We start from the raw sequence: 19,178 nt of genomic DNA, 5'->3' as shown, positions 1-19,178 counted from the left end.
TAGTGTTCTTTCAGTACTTTGGCACTAAATATAGGTAGGTGCCTCAGCTGCCTCGTCAGCCACGTGCGGTGGAAGTAAACCAGCGCCTGTTGCGGCCCCGGGGGGGGGTTAGCCATGGGTGGGGATGGGAGAGCTACAAGGCGGCGGTTGGGAAGAGGATGGGTGAGGGCGGTGTTTTTGGTAAGCTATAAATCCCGTGCTGAGTAGGTGAGAGCGGGCAGGGAGCTGGACTCTGCCTTCTACTGTTGCATATAAGTGTGAGGAAGGGGATGGTTTGGGCAGGAAATGCATAAAATGGGCAAAGAGAAAACATCAAAGGACAGAGAAGGCGGCAAACTTGGGATCTCGGGCTGGGGGGGGGATATTTCCTGCAGTGGTGTGGCCGGTTCTCGGTGGTTGAGGTACCCGGGCTGCTCGAGTGAAGTGATCTGTGGGCTGTGAGTCTGCAGGAGGGTGGCTGAGGTTGGGTTTCCCCAGGCCTTAAAGATCCCACATGTGTAGCTGGGCTTGTTTACATTAAAAAAAAAAAAAAAAAGTGTGTGGGAGAACTTGTGCAGCTCCAACTCATGGAATTGTGCCTATCTTCATGGGGATTTTACAGAATAATACCATCGTATGCCAAAGCCCACAATTCTTTTGCAGTGCATGGTCTGTGTCACTGTGGGTACTGACCTAAATTACTCAGAGTAGTTACAGGTAGGTTGGGTTTAGCCTCGGGACGTGTCTTTCTGCACTTCAGCAGCTTTTGTGAATGGCTGTGACTTCTGTAGTAGAGAAGGAAGCTCTTCACAAACCGTTTTCATGGTCTTTTAGCCCCTTTATGACATCTGCCGGACCTGCAAGAAAGGGACCTGCAACTGGCAACCAACTCCTGGCCCTGAAATAGCTTTATCTGCAAACTCTTTTCTAGTGTGATTTGTCTGCCTTATCTTCCCAACACGTCAGCCTCCATCTGAAGGGCTAGTCCAGAGAGTAACATTTGAAGGATGATTTTTATTTCCAGCCTCCTTTCTTGCAAATAACCACTGCATCTGTTTTCCTGTCCATGCGTCAAAGTATTTGGTCCCTGCAAGTTCTGTAAAAAGATCCAGGTCACTCAATAGAAAACTGTTTGATGACTGTCGCCCATTAACTTCTGGATGTGTTGGTGGACTCTGTGTCAAGTCTTTGGGTCTTGACACGTATCAATAACTATTGTATTTGTTTTGCTCTGCAGCGGGGTTATGGAGACTTCGAATGATCAGTCAATGGTTGGAGTCCAGAATTATTTGGAGGTAGGCCCTTGCTAATCATGTTTTCATTAAAATGAAACTTCTGGGGTCACATTGTTGAGCTACAGATATTATCAAGGACAAATATTATTTTTAGATTGACACTCAATAGAAGACACTTGCATAGTGCTAAACACTGTAATATTCAAAACAGTCAAAGTGCTTTAGAAATTATGTCAGTATACAGGTGGGAGAAATAGGTCAGGGTGAAGTCAGAGACATTAAGATCCTGCTCCTGAAAAAGATGTGAACCCTTCAATGAGACTTGAAATTGAGGTGTCCAAGTCCAGAACTATGATTCTGAGAGCCCCTGCTCAGGTGCTGGCCCACCTGAAGGTACTTAAGCATGTGAGTTTCATTAGCACTTGTGGCTTTGCTTCCACTCATTCTTAGAACTGCCTCAGTTCTGAGTGAGCTTAGCTGCTCTGCTTCTAGTTCATGTCCAAGTCCTTTATAGATTTAGAAACTAGATGCTGTATCCTTGCAGGAGAGGATGTCTCTAATAGATGTTTTCAGACACAGAACAAAGCACAGCAGGATATCCATTGTTCCAAATTAAAAAAATGCTTACTTTCCGTTCTTCTGGAGTTCTTCTAATATACTGGGGAAAAAAGGTATGATCCTGTCATCACTGTTGTTCTTGCGCTGCTCCCAGGGGCTTCCCCAGAATGTAAGAATGGCTTTCAGGACCAAAGTGCTGTTTGGCTCGGAGTGAGTGCGCAATAGGAGTGCAAAAGACCCACTGTTACACCAGCGAGTAGAAAGGGGGTCACTTGCATAGGGTGAATGCTCAGCACACCTAGATGTTTGTGTAACCCAATTGTAATTTAGTTACAAGCTGCTGTTGAGCTGCGTTTATTTGAGCGGTGCCGGTGAATCCCATGTTCCTGTGCAGGGCAGGAATCAAAAGGAAGCTGCATTATTTTTGTCTCTTGTCTTAGAAGCATCATGTAGTTCAAAATGAAGCTTGTGCCCATTTGGAAGACAAGAGATTGTTGAAGAGGTTGAAACTGATTGCTTTAGGTCAGATCATGCTTTTTGGTTACTCGGTTCTCATTTTTGGTCAGACTGTCTAACCTGAGATCACAAACTAGCGGTTTGAAGGTGGTGTGCCCACCGTGCTTGTTTGTGATAGCCTGCGCTCTGCCTGCATTAGCTACAATCCTGGTGGTGTGAAGGAGCAGAGCTGTTGAAGAGCTGGTCTGGGAGCAGACCTGCTGTCCCACCCAGCCACGCTGTGACCCTGGCCAAGACATTTCTGCACTGCGCCTTGTGAGGGTGGTAGTTCTTGCATGCTCTTGCTAAGCAGTCTGCAGAAGGAAAGTGTGATGAATTATGGTTTGAATAAGAGTTCTCAGGGTGTATTTGTATGGCTTCCTGCCTGAGACCATTGTGGAGAAAGTGTATAAATATTGTGCAGATCTTGAAAGAAGAGCCCCAAAGGACTTTCGATCTCGTTTATCTAATCCTCTGAACCATCCAGTATCTCAGCCCCAGGCGCCGGACTTTGGGTGAGCCCAGCAGTTGTTTTGCATTATCCGAGTAACTTTGTTTTTAATAGGCGAATGGGTAGGATGCGTGATTAAAGAAGAAAAGAAGAAGAAAAAAAGAAAAAGATAAACTTATTTGGTGTTGTCTTTTCACAGTATCAGCACTTTGCAGGCCAGTTCTGGGATATGTGCTTTGCTTTCATGTGGTGGTATTGATGCTGGGCACTGCTGAGCAGGGCTGTGTCTATTAGAACCACATGGGAAGTCTTAAAGCAACTTTAATAGAAAACTTCTGGGGCCTGTAGGAATTTATCTTCCTTCATTTCTGTGCAGCCTTGAACTTCACAACTTTCCAAAGCCAGGAAGGCAACTGAAGGGAAGGGCAAAATTAAATCTGTAATGAGATCCTTTTTGTGTTCTAAATATGTTCAGGCATTTGTTTGCAGTTACAGACAAGCAAATAACCTGAGGTGTATACCTTGTGTTTCAACAACCGGTGTGTGAGTGCGTACTGCAGCCCTCTGTGTGGTAAGGCAAAATTGCTGGACTGGAGCTGAGCGGAAGGCCTGCCTATAACCCTTTGTCACCATAAAGCGCTGTATCAATACAGGACACGGAAGCTTTTGTAGTCCTCAGCACTGCTACGTAACAGAGCCCTGGGACTGACTGGAGGAAATGGAGACTTGTTTTAGTTCGGGGACAGATGTAGATATTTGAAGGAGCTTTTAAAATATCTTTGAGGGGGGTGAGCTTTGCAGACAACTTTCTTTCTCGGAGACAACGTCTTTGTCTTCAAGCACTTGGAAGCCCAGCCTGCTAGTGGTGGGTCCAAACCAAAATTCCAGACCTTGCTTCCCCAGATGGGGAAGTTTGAATCCTGTGACTTGGCTCCCTCCAGTTCCTTGTAGAACCTTACAAGGTGCCGGCCTTTGTGCTCTAGTCTCAATTCTTACAAATGTCCCTACTGTGAAGGAAGATCTCCTGTGTAGCACCTTTTGCTAAAGTGAGTAGCTGTTGCTTGTGCTAACAGGTACCATATGCGAGGCCTGCTAGGATCTACAGAATTGAGTTCCCTTTCATGTTTGGTTTGAACCATCTCCTGAGTGTGCTGTTTCCCATTGTGCTGGTGAATGCTGCCCAAAACTAATCTTCCCCACACGAAGCTCTGCTTTGGCCAGCAGCCTTGTGCTAAGGCCAGATATTTTTCCTCATGAAAGGAAGAGGGGCAGTAGGAGAGGAGAGAAAGAGAACATACACAAACTCCTTACTTTGCAAGGCAGCTTTGGTACAGCCTCCTCCCCACCCCCCCCAAAAAAAAAAGGAAGAGAGAAATGAAAATGGATGCAGAGTATTGTCATCTTCAACCCCTGTTTGGATAATAATTTCAGTGGCATAGGAGATTGCTTTGGAAACCCTTTCTTCTAGCAGAAGCCACTTTCTCAGCTTTTTCTTCCTGGCTTTCACTTCAACTTTTATCTATTCCACTAAAAATGAGTTAGATTTTTAATTAGTTTCAGTTGACATAGCACCCATTGAGTCAGTGAGGCTGTGATGACTTGCAACCAGAAGCTTGCACGTTATTATTTATTAGAACACAGCAACTTAAATCGTGCAGCATCCCTGGCAACACAGTGCAATCCCTTGTGTCTGTGCAACTAATGCCGTTGTGCATGATGAAACCAGTAAGCAATCCAGCTGCTGTGAAAGCGAAATAGACCCTTACTTTTCCAAAACATTCCTAATGCACAGTTTCTCTTGAACACACCCATCCACAATTGATTTCACAGGTTCCTTTTGTGGTTCCCAGATGCTCTGTAGAGGTAGATGGCTGATTATCATGAGGATTTTTTTATTCAGACTTCAGGGAGAGAAGTGGATGAACTTTTGCTTCCCTGCCGTAGGTGGTATACATTAATGGGCCTGTTCTTTGTATCACCGCTCCAGCGTTTGTACAGAGTGAGAAGAGAACAGAGCTGCGAGTAATAATAGCGATCTGGAATGTGGATCCATATCATCCTGGCATACAACAGTGGAAATTTCAGCGTGATTCAAAATATGGAAGTGCTTAGTGAATGAAACATGTTAGCAGAACAGACCTACTAAATGCAAGTAATACTTTTCCCTGCATCACTGGTACGCAGGGTGTTAGAGGTATAAACTGACACCCTGGGATGCTTGATGCTGCTCCAGGAATAGGGTTGTCTGGAAAGACTGTGACTCGGGAAGTAAAGACTAAATGAAAATGGATGAGATCTGGCTCAGTGAAAGGCCTTCAGTAGGTGCCAAGCCAAGATTTCAATGTCTGTAACACCTGCTAAAAAGAAGGATATTTGCATGCCCTGTGGCTTAAAGAAGGGAGCAGAGACCTGTGAACTCTGAGCACATGGGAGGACAACCCAGCTCCTTTATTCCTGTATCTTCTATATTGCTTTTTCTTCTATATTGCTTTTTAGCTGGGTGCCCATGGGTAAAGTGCTTAACTCCTGCCTCAGTTTCCCCCATAGGAATCCACAGGTGATACCCAACAGGGTAGGGATCTGGATTAATAGCAGTAAAGCCTTTTGGGTTCCTCAGATGAAAGGCCTGCTTGTTTTAGGGGTTTGTTTTTCTGAAAGGGTGGGAAAAACTGGTTGCTATCCAAGCAATTACTAAATGTAAGTAATGCATCTTTTTTGAAATTCAGTGTGGGTGATATTAACAGATCAAAGTAGACAGGAGCCAGAGGAGGAAACCATCAGCTGCCTGTAGGCTCAAAGGACATCTGGATGGTACAGATAGGAGACATTTAAATAGGTGAAGGGGTCATTTCTGAATTGCCTGCAAAGAAGTTCAGCAGTTCAGAAATTCTCTCTAAGGAGATTAATTAGGATGGGATATAGATGAAATATTAAAATTGAAACTGGAGGCAGCAGTTGTTAGTATATTACCAGCTGCGTGCCTATTAGGCTGGAGGAAGAATCCACAAAGCTTTCAGCTTTCACAAACTGAGATTTGTTGTTGATGGTGGTCACATTCCTCCTTGGATGCCCAGCACATATATCCTTCAGTCATCTCTCCAGAGAGGTGTGCCTGGGGGACAATTGTGCTGGAGAAGGGCAGCTGTGAAAATACCATTTGTTGAACCTGTCATTCAGTCCTGCACCTTTGTGGATTCATTGGCTGACCTGAGCGGGGAAGACAACCAGATTTGCCTCTCTTCCTCTGCAGTCTGGTCTCCAACAGGGCTCAACTCCCGCTGGCAGAGGAGAAGAGATCGAAACAGTGTTCCCATTATCCAGCTTTGTTCAGATGCAGTGCTTAAAATGGGATGCAGTGTGGGATCCAAAGGAGTGCTGCATCCAAACTTCTCCAAGCCCATAACAAGAAGGGAGGATGTTTTCCATGTTCTCTCCTGTTCTCTCCCTCCCTCTACCCCCACTCAACTATGTTCCCACTGGCTGGTTTTTGCCTGATGAGAAGGGAGGGGGAGAAGAGGGTGGAGGAAGGGAGGAGCCTGCAAAACCCAAACATATCTTTGCAGAAACTTTGCTCTTAAAATGCAGCTTCTGCTTTAAGACAAATTGCTGAGGCACAAGCCAAGGTCTACTGCAGAAAACTATTTAATTTCTGTCTGCTTCTCTCTGCTTAAGGGTGATAAATAAAGATTTTCATTGTTAATTGTAACCACATGTGAACTCCAAATAGAAGGATTAGGAAGGGGAAAAGGCTAGGGTCATTTTTGTTCCGTTTCCCAGGCCTTCCCCTGCAGCTCAGTTACATTTTTCCTTGCCTCCCTGTGCATTTTAACAGTATGTTTCTGAGAGCCCAGAATCCTGTCTGCTCAAATAGTAGGAGTCTGGAAGGCATTTGTGAGTCAGCAGTTCAAACTTTATTGACTCTTGCTACCAAATTAAAATCTAATAAAGACCACTGCTGGGCTCACTGCTCAAGAGTAGAGATGGGAAAGAGAAGGAAATTTTTAGTCATTCATCTGGTTTTCTGCTTTTTTGTTGTTGTCGTCGTTTTTCAGTCTTTAAGATATGCTTCACTCATTCAGTGTAACAAATTACATGGGCTTTTCTGTATAAGGGCCTGTCCTTGCAAAGAAGAAAGTTGTATTTTGCAGTGCTCCAGCAACCTACTTTAAAACCTTACTGCCGGTAAGACCTGCTATGGTTTCAACGTGCCCCTGTACTCAGCACTGGTGAGGCCGCACCTCGAATACTGTGTTCAGTTTTGGGCCCCTCACTACAAGAAGGACGTCGAGGTGCTGGAGCGTGTCCAGAGAAGGGCAACGAGGCTGGTGAGGGGTCTGGAGAACAAGTCTGATGAGGAGCGGCTGAGGGAACTGGGGTTGTTTAGCCTGGAGAAAAGGAGGCTGAGGGGAGACCTCATCGCTCTCTACAACCACCTGAAAGGAGGGTGTAGCGAGGTGGGTGTTGGTCTCTTCTCCCAAGTAACAAGCAATAGGACAAGAGGAAATGGCCTCAAGTTGCGCCAGGGGAGGTTTAGATTGGACGTGAGGAAAAATTTATTTACTGAAAGAGTAGTTAAACATTGGAACAGGCTGCCCAGGGAAGTGGTTGAGTCCCCATCCCTGGGAGTATTTAAAAGACGGGTAGATGAGGCACTTAGGGACATGGTTTAGTGGGCATGGTGGTGTTGGGTTGACGGTTGGACTCGATGATCTTGGAGGTCTCTTCCAACCTTAATGATTCTATGATTCTAACGTTGCGTTAGTAAGTTCTTGGAATACCAAGGTTTCTGACCTACCAGTGTTTGTCCCTTACCAAAACCCACCTGGCTTTGCTAAACTTAGGCCAGTCTAGACAGACCCTTAAATACAGAGCATCTAATTAACCATGTAAGCATCTCTTTTGCGCTCTCTCTTTTGTGTGCGCATCTTGATTAAAAGACACCATATTAATGACTTATTTAGCAGGGTTTTATTTACTTTCCCAGTAGGAATCTGTAGTAATTCACCCAGTTGTTTTTCCAGCCCTTTGTTAGTGGGCAGAATGGAAAGGCAGAAACAGGGTGGGGATAAAAGCCAGCTGTGTGGAGAGGAACAGTTGGGAAAGGAAAATAACGATCCTAGCCACAGCTGGATTCTCCAGCAAATCCGTGCCAAAATCCCTGTGCAGAACCTAGAGGATCTCAATGGCTGTCCTTCCCCTTGCGTTAAGAAAAGTAAGTTTCAGCTTGTTGCAATACAGTTTGCTAACTAATTTTTAAAGTACATCTCAGCTGCGGTGTCATTTTAGGGCCTTTTGGCTCCAATAAGCTCGAACTCTGTGACTGTAAAACTTTGTGATGGTGTAAATAATGTTTATCATTTTCTGCTTTAGTCTTGCTATGGCAGAGGTCTTAGCGTGAGTGAGACGTTGCCTGAATATTAAGGCAACTCTAGCTCCTGAGGAAAACAGTACTCTCAAGGATTAGCCAAGTCCTGCATTAATGCAATGGTGGAAGCAATGAATATAAGGAAATGCCATGTTGTGACTGCCGGTGGCGTGTGTTTGTCTGGTGGTTATTTGTACCTGCTGGGGTAGCTCAGTGTCAGCCAACTACTGGTGTGTTTTATGAGCTGTGTCTTGATTCTTAGATCTGTTTATATTTATATTTCTCAGTGGGACTAATAAATGCATTACATCAGTGCTGTGCTACTACTCATCTGGTCCCCTGGCTCCTCCTCTGCTCTCAACAATTAATGGAAGCATGTTGCCCTCTGTAGCCCTGCTCCCACTGTGGATGGAAAAGAACTTCGGCCTGCAGCAGTAAGCCATAGTATTTCACACCGTTCTGGCCTGCACTGGAATCAAAGGATGCAGTATGAGCTCCTTCAGGCGTCTTGGCTGATGTCATTTAGACATCCCTGCGTGGTGTTTCCATCCCTTTAAGGCTTGGGTTCTGCAGATCTTTAAGAGCTGCTGAAGCAATCCGAGTCCAGTTCTTAGCAGTAAATTGCAGGGGTGGTGTCTGGGTTTAAATGGGTAATTCTCTGTCCTCTTTCCCACTCACCCAATGATACAAAGCAAAGGATAGGCATATGAATATTTTTTACTTGATTTTGTACATGTAAGGAAGCTCACATGGCATTTTGGATGTTCTGTTTGAGGTGATTTCAGGACAAAAGGTGAGAAGCCACTGATGCTAGAAGTCCCCCAAACAGGCCTCTCTCCATCCCTTTGCAGCCCACGGTAAAACCCAATTACTTCTCTGTGTGAGCAGTAAGGAGACATGTGGTTAGCAAGGAGGAGGATGTTTTTTCCTAGCTAGCTTGAAGCGAGTCGCTATTCATGTGTCCATCTCATGTTGGCTTTCAGAAGGCAGCGCAGAACCTAAAACCCGTTGTTCCTATCAAGTTCCACATCTCCAGCCGAACAGATACTGGCGTCCATGCACTCTGCAACTCCGCTCACCTTGACATCCAGAGGGCACCGGGGAAGCCAGCATTTAGTGAGAAACAGCTTGTCTACAGTCTTAATTACCACCTGAAGCCTGAGCCAATCCGGTGAGTTGGTGGTGAGTCAAAATCTTTTATTTTGCCCTTGTTGGAAAAAGGAGGAAATGCAGCAATGATCTCCCATCTTCATCCACAAGATGTATTTTCCCCTGTTACATGTGTTGGCAAACCACTCCCATGTACCTGTGTATTTCTGCTACTACCAGACCCCTGGCACATTAAAGATCAGTCTTGTTCCACCATTGTTGTTAGGAGATCATCTATGCTAGTACCACTAAAACAAGAGTTGTTGTGAGAGATTGGGGTCACCATGTAAGTATTGAATCCACTGGGAGGACTCTAGTTTCACAGGAGCCAGAACATTAGTATGTTAACTTTCAGTGCTGCTGTATTCCCCAAACTCCCTAATTTTCTTTGTTTATTGAATTAGAACTTAGCAAAAACTTGGCTGCAGTATTGCCTCTCACCTGTATCTGTGCAAAAAGATAAAGAACAAGCAAACAAAATTGCTGTTAGTGTTAGCATAGTCTACGCCTCCCTTCCCATGTGATCAGCCTCTCTTCTGCCCTGCTAGACCAAGGCTACCGCTTGACATGGTTTATAGAAGTTACGTCAAAAGCTCCAGTTTAATATTTTTGTAACAAGACTGGATGTTTTACTCAGTGGGGTAGATAAAGTCCTTTTCATACTATACACAACTGTTAATGACTAGGGAGAGTTGCATATGGATGTAGTGAGGAACTTGATACAACAATCTACAGAGAGCAGAACAGCCATTTCTTCTTCCTATTTTCTTCTTTCTTCTTGTTAGAGTTATTACTTCTTGCAGAATTTCAGAGTGAGCTTATTCTGCATGAGATCTAGGTCTAAATGCCCACCCCCAAAGGCAGAAAAACATGATCATTAAACCAACAGTTTCTGTTAGGAATTTGCATCAATTACATAAGTAATTACTACACCGTGTGAATTTTTGAAAAGGTGGATTGAATTTCATGTTCTTTGCTTCTCTTCCCAAGCTGTTGCGCAGTTTCTCTGTCAGCTGTCAAACAGTTTCTGTGTTCTTCCCCAGACATGGGTGCATTTTTATGGTTAAAGCGTAAATTGAATGAAACATTGGGGTTTTTAGACTAAAAGCCAAATCTGTGCTATGTCATAGAATCAACATACCATTTGCCCGCAGCTGCTTTGCTGCACTCTATTCTTTCATGTGTTACTTTGTCTTATTTGCATAAACTAAAAACTCTTCAAGGCACAGACTGTCTTTGTCTATACAGCATTTGGCACAACAGGACTGGAATCTCTGTGCGGTACCCTACTGAAGAGTGTGTCAAAGCACTTCAGAGTGTTGTGCAAGAAGATGGGTAATTTATAGGAGGTATTTAGGTGAGCAAAAGAACTTTGATGCAAGATGCCAACTGGTAATTACTCAGCGGCCCAGGTTGCTCTGTTTCACGTTGCTGCAGCCTTTCTGATGTCTGGTGGCATGATCATAAAGGAAGATTATGGAGGCAAGTTCCCCATGCCAGAGCAAGAGCCCGGGACAAAAAAGCACATCCCTCCCCACCCCAATGAAGGGATTGTTGTAAGAATAGCAATATTACTATGAAGTGCACTCCCGCTTCCCGCTTCACCCAGTCTGCTTTATTTTCTAATCTCTTCGTGAAACAGAGCCTGACCCAAATGCTGACATAGCAAGGCCTGGGATTTGAGGACTGACATCATACTTAAATCTGTTCTTGGTTTTGCAAGGAAGGATTCTAGTTCTCTGGGGTTTGGGGAACAGTGAATCTAGCTCTAGATGTGCAGGTGCTCAAATAGTTTGGGGTCTGAGGGAGGGCGAGATGAATGATGGTGTTACTTTTTTCCCAGGATGTCTGTCATGCGTGTTCCACATGCTGTATAAAGCGAAGAGTGAGTTAGTATGAGCTGGTTGAAGCTGCGGCATGCTCTGCAGAAGGTGTTGATCTGCAATTCAGTCAGCTGTTTTGACTTTCAAAGCATATTGCAAACATTCAAACCTTAAGCAAAGGAAGGAACCTGAGGAAAGCAATCCCAGGTGGCAGAGTCTTCTCCAGCTTTGACTACACTGGTGGGTGTTCAGTACCTCTAGAAACTAGGCCCCCAGGATCAGGCTCTTCAAGGTGTCTGCCACTGTTTTTAGAAGCAAGGAAGCAGATTGCCTGCCTCTGGTTGGCAATAGAGATAGGCAGCTAATCCACAGATGTGACTAGGGGGTGAGACATTCCAGCATGCCCTGGACACGCCAGTGACACCTGCAGTGCTGGGCAGAGTCTAGCTAGGTTGCAGAAACTACATTTGCATTAACATTGTGTGAAACACAGGTTAACCAGCTTGTTGTTCCAGTGGTAGCTTACCTGGAGTAATGTAAGTGCTGTGTTGTTTACCAGTCCCTGACACAACTTGCTCCAGACCTTATACTGACTCAGTGTGAATCACAGGTGGACTGAAGGCATCAGCTTCTGGTCCAGTGGCCGTTCCCTAGACCATGTGCTGTGTCGGTGCAAGGAGCAGTATTAGGTGGAGGGACTCTGCCTCCAGAGTTCTGCTATGTCATGTCTGGTGGGCATGTTAACTCCAGGGAACAAATGCAAACCTATGCTGATAGTCATGAGTGTGTGATTTGACATTTGCTGCTGTAACAAAGTGCATTGTGACTGGGATCCCACCTAGGAACCTTCTGTAGGCCTATGCCAAAGAAGTGGTTAGTGCCTGCAGTTCTCATGGCTTCAGGACTGGGTTTTGCAGTGTTTTCCTGCAGCGTTTCTGGAGTCGTATGTCAGTGATGCGTTGCATTTATTTAAATACAGTGGGACCTTTTATCTGCAGGCTCTCAGCTCGGTCAGTGACTGGAGCAGAAGCTGCAGCAGCTGTCTCAGAGCCAGCTGCATTCTTTCACCTCGGAACAAGCACCAGGGGAGACATCAGAGGGTGAAGGGGAAGAGGAAGTAAAATCCTTGGAATCTGAGCTCAGGCAAGAGGGCAGGAAGGCACTGTGAGAGCCTTGTTACTAGAGGCATGTAGTTCCTGTTAGTGGCTGTTTATTTTGTTGTTTTAACTGACCTTTTTCCCTGGACATTTACAGTTCCTCCGACAGCCCTTGGACAGTTTGGGAACAGCATAAGGCCACACCACTTTTCCCCTTTGATCCTCTGTCTTCTGACTGTCCATGTTAGCTTAGCTGTTGCTGCCCCTCCATGAGACCCTCTTGCGATGTCTTGGAGTGGGGTGAGCTCAGCCTAAGGGCGGCGAGATGACTGTTGTGCTGCTTGGGCTTGATATAGAGCATGGCTGCCACAATGCATGACCGTCAGTCCCTAGAAATCCGCAAGGGAAATTTCTCTCCCCCCCCCGCCTTATTTGCAAAACTGTGTTTTAGCAGTTTGCAGAGTTGGTTGAGTCTGTCTCTGAAAGCAAAGGTTTCACAGTGGGTACCTGAAAGAAAAGCAAATACTGATTTCACTGCTTTTACTACACAGCCCACGGACAGCCATCCAGTAACAAGTCAGATCATGCATCCCAAACCTGAGATTGAATATTAACATGATAATAGAGGATTGACAGTTTTACGCTTACAAATCCAGTTCCTCCATTGGCCTCTTAAAGTAGCAGCCAGATTCCTCTGCAGTGACAAGCCAGAACACAAAGCAAATCTCTCTCTCAAGCTAGTTAAGTTGCATGCTTAACATCTGTGATTTACTGTCCCTTGACAGCTTTCACCTTCTTTGACATATGTGTGAAGAGTCTAATGCAGCTGCTGTGGGGTGGGGCTGGAGATGATTTCTTTTCAGACTGCTGTGTCAATGAGGAAAAAAAAAAAGATTCTGAAATAGAATTTGCCTTATGTGGGGTTTTGGCTGTTATTTTTGCTCAGGCTGAAAACTAGGTCAGAATCTATGCACCCTGGAAGTCAAACCCTTTCTGGATGTTTTAGCGGTAGCAGGGAACATAAAGTAGGTCATAGTTTTGATTTCCTTCCTTAAAAGATTAAGGCAGTTGTTTGGGAGTCAAAACTAGATGATTTTACATCCAGAGGGTACCACTGCAATCATCAGTCTGTTCTATGTGCCACCAGCCACTGAATCTCAGTCTCTCTCCCCTGAGTTTAGGCTTGTAACTTGTGAGTTGTATTGTCTAGCTTTAATGGAATAAGTTGTCCTAGAGAGCTAAAACTACTGTCGTGACCCTGCCACTTTCAATACTCGTAGTCACACGGATACATAATTATAGCTAGCTTTGTGATACCTTGACCTATCAGTCCAAGAGCAAACAGGATTTCTGCTGAAGAAAGTTTGAAGTTAGAGAGCATCTCCAAAAGGAGGCAGCAGTGAGATCTCACAGATGGAAGAAGTTTTTTGTCTCGTGCTAAGATCTGACAGGTACGTATCAGGAGGTGATACCTTCTGATAGAATGCAATAGAGTCCTGATCAGTTAGAGAGTTTGAGTTTGTCGGGATGCAGTCAGCTCTACTTCTCCTTCCTCCCTTGGGCTGAACCTTTTAAAAATCGTTCAGCTGCTTTTCATTAAGGAGCTTGGTGACGGGCATGAGACTAAGCGTATTCAGCAACCATCCCCTCCCTCTGTAAATATTACTTTGCCAAGAAGAATTCTCTTCTAATGCTGAAGAGAAAACTCAGCACTTTCATGTGGTTGCAAGCAGGGGGTGATGGAGAGAGGGATCTTTGTGAGAACACATTATTGTCGATAGAGTTTGGAAGGGAAACAAGATTCCAAGCTGGCTGACTGTATCATCAGCAATAATAATCTTCTTTGTAGCATGATGGGTCTCTTTATCAACTGATCTGTCTTTTAGATTTGCAAAGCATATTTGAAAGGATCTTGTCCACAGAGTGTATTTCATAGATGGGGTAACTTTAGGAGGACTTTGCTGTCACTTAAGTAGGGATGGTAATACTCAATGCCTTCTATTCCTAGTTTCAGTTTTGTAAGCACACAATAAAAGCTGTCTGGGTGACAAGACAGAGCTGGGATTCCTCCCACCTCCTGCAAATTGGTATTTTGTTTCTGTTGTCAGTGGACAGAGAAGGATGTGCTTCTGGAGGACATCTTTGTATCTAATACATTGCCATTTCTAGTTAGATGTCTCTGGGCTTTTTTTCCTTCAACCTCCTGTGAAATTCAGGCTCTGTTAAAAAGCTAAAGAATGCCATGAGTCGTTATTGACCAGCAGTCTTCAGAAAAATGGGATCTTAACAAGGCCTGAAATGTAGCATGTTTGAAGAGCTGCTGGAATAAATCCTGGAAAGACGTTCCTGGCTAGAAAGAGCCTATGGCAGCAATTGCATTTGCTATGAGAGGCAGGAAAGGATGCCTGCGCTGAAGAATCATGTGAGCATAAATAGGCTTTTCTGAAAGAGTCACTCTATCAGAAGGAGTAAAAGGATGGTTATTTAATAAAAATCACATAAGCGTTAACAAGAGAAGCTCAAGATAGATGAAATGCTTGTGGAGGCATGTAGACAGAGGAAAATAAATGTAATAATTATATTACTGTGTTTAGAACAGGCTGGAAGTCCTAGGTTCAAACTCCATTGCAGGCCTGGAGAATGTAGTTTGCATTTCTACTGAGAGTTTATAGCAGTGGAGCAATCTCCTGGGCTTGTTATTGCAAATCTTTGTGGAGGCCTGTGGCTCAGCTTTAATTTCTTCTTCTGTGGTCTGAGCCTTTGCAGTCAAGGGATGTGAGCCAGAGGCACTTGAGCTGTCAAAAATCTCTGAAGCACCAACCTTTTTAAAGTAAATAAATAGGTTTGTCTATTACTTGGTCCCAAATGGTATCGTGTTTTTTTTGGCTGCCCTGGGTCCCTTCTCCTCACTATGCCAAACTCCGAAGACAAAGGCACACGCCAGGAGAAAAACTACCTTCTAAGGAGAAGTATCCTCTAAAGTAACACCTGCAGAGAGATTATGCCTGTGTAATAGTGACTCCTTGCTGCGTGCTGCATGCTCCCTGCAGTACGGTGAGTAGCCAGTGCTCTGGGATAAGGGAAAGTCAAATCCAGTGAAAACTGCTGCTGACATGTTCAAATCAATAACAGCACTTTGGGGGAGGTGCAGAAACACAGGGACGCTCTGTTTTCTCCCTTGCCAGACATAAGGGTGTTTTCCCCTCTGACAGCCTTCGTACCTGCCCTTCTGGCTACCGAGCTGTCTGTTTGATGGTAATGGTGGCACTGGCTTAGAGAAACAAGGCAATTTCTCCCTGTTGCTTATAGAAGAAAACAGGGGAGTTCAGCTGCCTAGAAAGCTGCTGCTTGAGTTAACTGCCCAGAGTCAGGGGAGGACGAGTAGACGTGAACATCCCCAACAGCCATTTTCTGCACACGTGAAATGCGAGGGTTCCCAGGAGGTCTCCTGCATGCAGCGTTCTGCTGTTTTCAGAGAGACTCAGTCTAGGCGATGGAGGGATGCACCTTTATTTTCATTGCTGCAGCAAAGTCCTGTTTGTCTTGGAGGCTGGGGGGGAGGTGGGAGGGAAGTGACCTAGTTTCAGCTGTCTCCATCTGCTGCAATGAGCTGTGTAGCTGCCTTTGAGAGGGAGCACAGTGGTATCTGTTGTTGGGGGAGTCCTCCCACTCATGTTTGGGACCATGGTTCTGCAAAAGCAGAAGGGCACAGTGTTCATAAGGTGTGCTCCTCAGCTGGAGATGGAGGGGGTCAGCTTGCTTTGGGAAGTTCCTGCCTCTCACCTTAAGCATGGCTAGGAACACGTGCCCTCAGCCAGATGCAATACAATTTGCTGGGCTGGGTGAGGTATTTGGTTTCACTATGCAACAAAGAACACATGCCATCAGTTGCCATTTGTCAGCTGAAGGACTGATTGGTCTTAGCCTCTTGTAACGGTGTGAGCATCCCCAAAACTTGTTGATGGATGACCCAAAGTCAGCTTCACTGTGTATTTGATGACAGAGGTGATGCCAAGGCTCTTCTGCCGCCTTCTAGGTGCCTGTGGCAGCCTACAGGTGCAAATCCTTGGTCACCGGTTAGTCATTGGCTGTCAGGAGAGAATGATATTTAATTAATTGTAAGCGCAGTTTCTCAAAGAACCCATGGCATGTTTCAGTTCCCATCTATGTGGTGACCAGGCAAAAGCTTTTGAATTAGGATATGAAATTTCTCTCCATCTCACTCATTCTCTTCTGTCCTAACAGCATTTTGAATGCCTACCGAGTGACCAATAGCTTCCATGCACGCTTCTCTGCACTGTCAAGAACCTACATTTATCGGCTGTTGGTGGGCTGTAGTCATTATTCTGAAATACCGGTGTTCGAAAGGGATCTCTGCTGGGCTCCTGTGGGAGGGTAAGTGTGTTCCATTGAACCTCCCTGGGGAGCTACCTCCTCAACGCTCTGGAAAGGCTTGGCTTTTGGGGGAAGTGGGGAGGGGGTAATTTCCACATGTGAGACCGGATTCCCTGTTCGTATTGACACGATTTCCCTGTTGAAGTCAGTGCAGCTGCACCGAGTTATGTTCACTGAGACTTACAGCTTTTTTTAATTGTACTGTCAGTTGTACCTGTGATAAACATGTTTAGCACTGCTGAAATACTCAGTGACTCCGGGTAGAGTCCATCAACAACTTTGTGTGTCCCTCCCCATGGAAGTGATGAGCATTTCCTCAGATGACCTTGCCAATTCATACAGCAAACCCATTCGGACAGCTGGCTGAAGGAACAGTGCTCTGATGTGATGCAGACAGGCAGAAATGCATTGCACGGCAGATCTCAGTTTTAGGTGTGACCGTACAGGCAGTCAAGAATGAAGGCTGAGAATTCTTTTTTTCTTTTTTCTCCCCTAGTCCTACTTCTGGTAGCGACTGCATGTAAGTCTGCTCTCATTCCCTGTCTCAGTGCTTGTGTGTTTGAATAGTGAGAGCCAATGACTCCGAGCAACCCTACAATAACAAACCTAGCTCAGTATCTAGCTCAGTATTCGCTTGGGTTCTTGGAGTAGCCACTGAGTCATAACAAATCAGTGCTTGTATATGCAAGGGAAGAAAAACAAACTCAGTGCCATTTAAAAAAAAAAAACCTTAGGACATGATAAACAGTGAGTGAGGAAAAAAACAAACAAAACCCAGAAGATAATTTGTTATTGTCCTTTAGTTTACGTTGTACTGAGATAAACATACATTGAAGAAAACTGGAGTTTTCCACAACATTATAGAAAAACAGGTTTGTAGCCAGTTGTGGTAATTTCATCATCACTATTGGAATAACAGTTGTGGGTAGTGGAAAAAAAAAATGTCAAAACTGTCCTAGCAGAGGAGTGAAGATGACATTGTCCTAAAATTAAATTGCTGACTTTCTTTTCTGTGGGCTGTGGAAGGGAAAATTAAATATCAAATTGCAAAATTAGATGTTATGTGCACAATGTGCCTTAATCTCGGGCTTTATGAAATAGCATTTAATTTAGTCCAGACACTGCAGTTAATTTTCTCAAATGGCAATACCACAAAAAGGATAGGGTGAGCGTATTAGAAATTCTGAATGGGAGGTGTCTTACTAAAAGGTGGGATATTTGGACTGCTGGTAGTGGAGAAGCTGATAGTGTGTGCACTACTGAGCACATCTGGTGTATAAAACACATAATATACATTAAACTCCTGTAGGCGTCTGAATTGCCAAGTAGGTGTCATCAGCGCTTCTCAGTGTGACCAGGGTTCTGTAAGTGCTAGTCATGTCTCTTGAACACAGTGGAAAAAATTCATTATGTTGGAAAATCTCATCTTGATTTTTTTTTTTTTTTTTTTTTGGTTTAGTTTCTTCAGAAACATTTTGACTTCTGTTAAGATCTGAAGTACTGAAGCCATAGATCATGCATACTTGCGCAGGCTTTTCTTAGGAGAAATTTACAAAAACAGAATAAAAATAAGCATCTGTTCAGCAAATATATCAGTAAATCTGTCTAAATTCCTTTGCTTGAGATGAGTTTGAACAGACCTAGATAGTTCAGATGAAGACATCTGAATGACACTTGACATTCTGAGTTTTACCCTTGGCCCTTTCTTCTGCATCTCCACCTTGGGTTTACCCTGGCTTCATCTCTGCCAGTTTGCTCGCTCATTCCATTGCTGTTACTTCCTAATATCATCTTTTGGCTGTTGCAAATCTAAGGTTTGGAAAACCATCAGAGTGTTTGATATTTTCTTACCTGCAACATCTTTTTCAGTTTGTAATATCCAGATACTGCAAAGGATTTTGGCTCTCTTGCCCTACGCTCTAGCCAGCGATTTGAATAGAATTATTTGAATTGAATTGTTATAAGAAGCACAGCAGGATAAAGGTTTGTGTAAAAGCACGTGCCCGCCAACCCCTCATCTAGCCTGGGGTTTTGGATACCTTCAGACCTCAGGTCACTTGGCATCTTGGTTTGTGGTTTGAGCCATTACAAGACAAACTCCATCTTGCAAAATGTGTTTCCGCAATGCTGCAATGTTCAATCTGTGTGCCAGGTTTCAGCTTCTCATCAATTAATTGGACTTTGACCCACCTAACATACTTGGTCCCACCTGATGCTCCTTTCCTTTTGCTCTGCACGTTTAATTTCAGCTACCTGAACGTGCCTGCCATGCAGGATGCAGCACAGTTCCTGCTGGGAACCCATGACTTCAGCACCTTTCGCTCGCTTAACTCCGAAACCCCTCTTCAGTCTCCAGTCAGAACCATCCTCCAGGCAGACATCCGACCCTCTTCTGGCTTCCTGTCCCAGCATTATGAACACAGGTGAGAGCCTAGATACTCAGCTGAGGAGCTGCTCTGATCAGCTAGCGCTTGCTTTGTCTGAAAAGCTGCTTTCCAGCACTGCTTTGAGAACTGACCTCCTGTTTGCTGTGCGTTGCCCTCACAGTCTTGTGATGGTGTCAGCAGGGTTCTGCCTAGTGACAGCTTGGAAAGGACATTTCTTTCCCTCTCCTCCCCAATGTCCTCAGGG

General features: G+C 44.7%; 1 protein-coding gene across 2 annotated transcripts in view; it reads left to right on the top strand.

Annotated features, from left to right (window-relative positions):
* Positions 1–6: 6 nt before the first annotated feature.
* PUSL1 (pseudouridylate synthase-like 1) overlaps positions 7–19,178 on the top strand; it is a 29,172-nt gene continuing 10,000 nt past the window's right edge. Inside the window, exons 1-5 of one of the 2 annotated variants that reach the window (XM_009325170.1) lie at positions 7–34; positions 1,217–1,274; positions 9,070–9,254; positions 16,398–16,547; positions 18,797–18,970. In XM_009325170.1, the coding sequence (XP_009323445.1) occupies positions 1,224–1,274; positions 9,070–9,254; positions 16,398–16,547; positions 18,797–18,970 (560 nt within the window). In that variant the 5' untranslated portion in view covers positions 7–34; positions 1,217–1,223. Of the gene's footprint in view, positions 35–1,216; positions 1,275–9,066; positions 9,255–16,397; positions 16,548–18,796; positions 18,971–19,178 lie in introns of both variants that reach the window. The other variant, XM_009325169.1, reaches the window with a different exon arrangement.

Source organism: Pygoscelis adeliae, unplaced genomic scaffold (assembly GCF_000699105.1).
Source record: "Pygoscelis adeliae isolate BGI_AS28 unplaced genomic scaffold, ASM69910v1 Scaffold36, whole genome shotgun sequence".
NCBI lineage: Eukaryota > Metazoa > Chordata > Aves > Sphenisciformes > Spheniscidae > Pygoscelis > Pygoscelis adeliae.
Note: the sequence above shows the minus strand (reverse complement) of the source record. Positions and strands in the feature narration are given on the sequence as shown.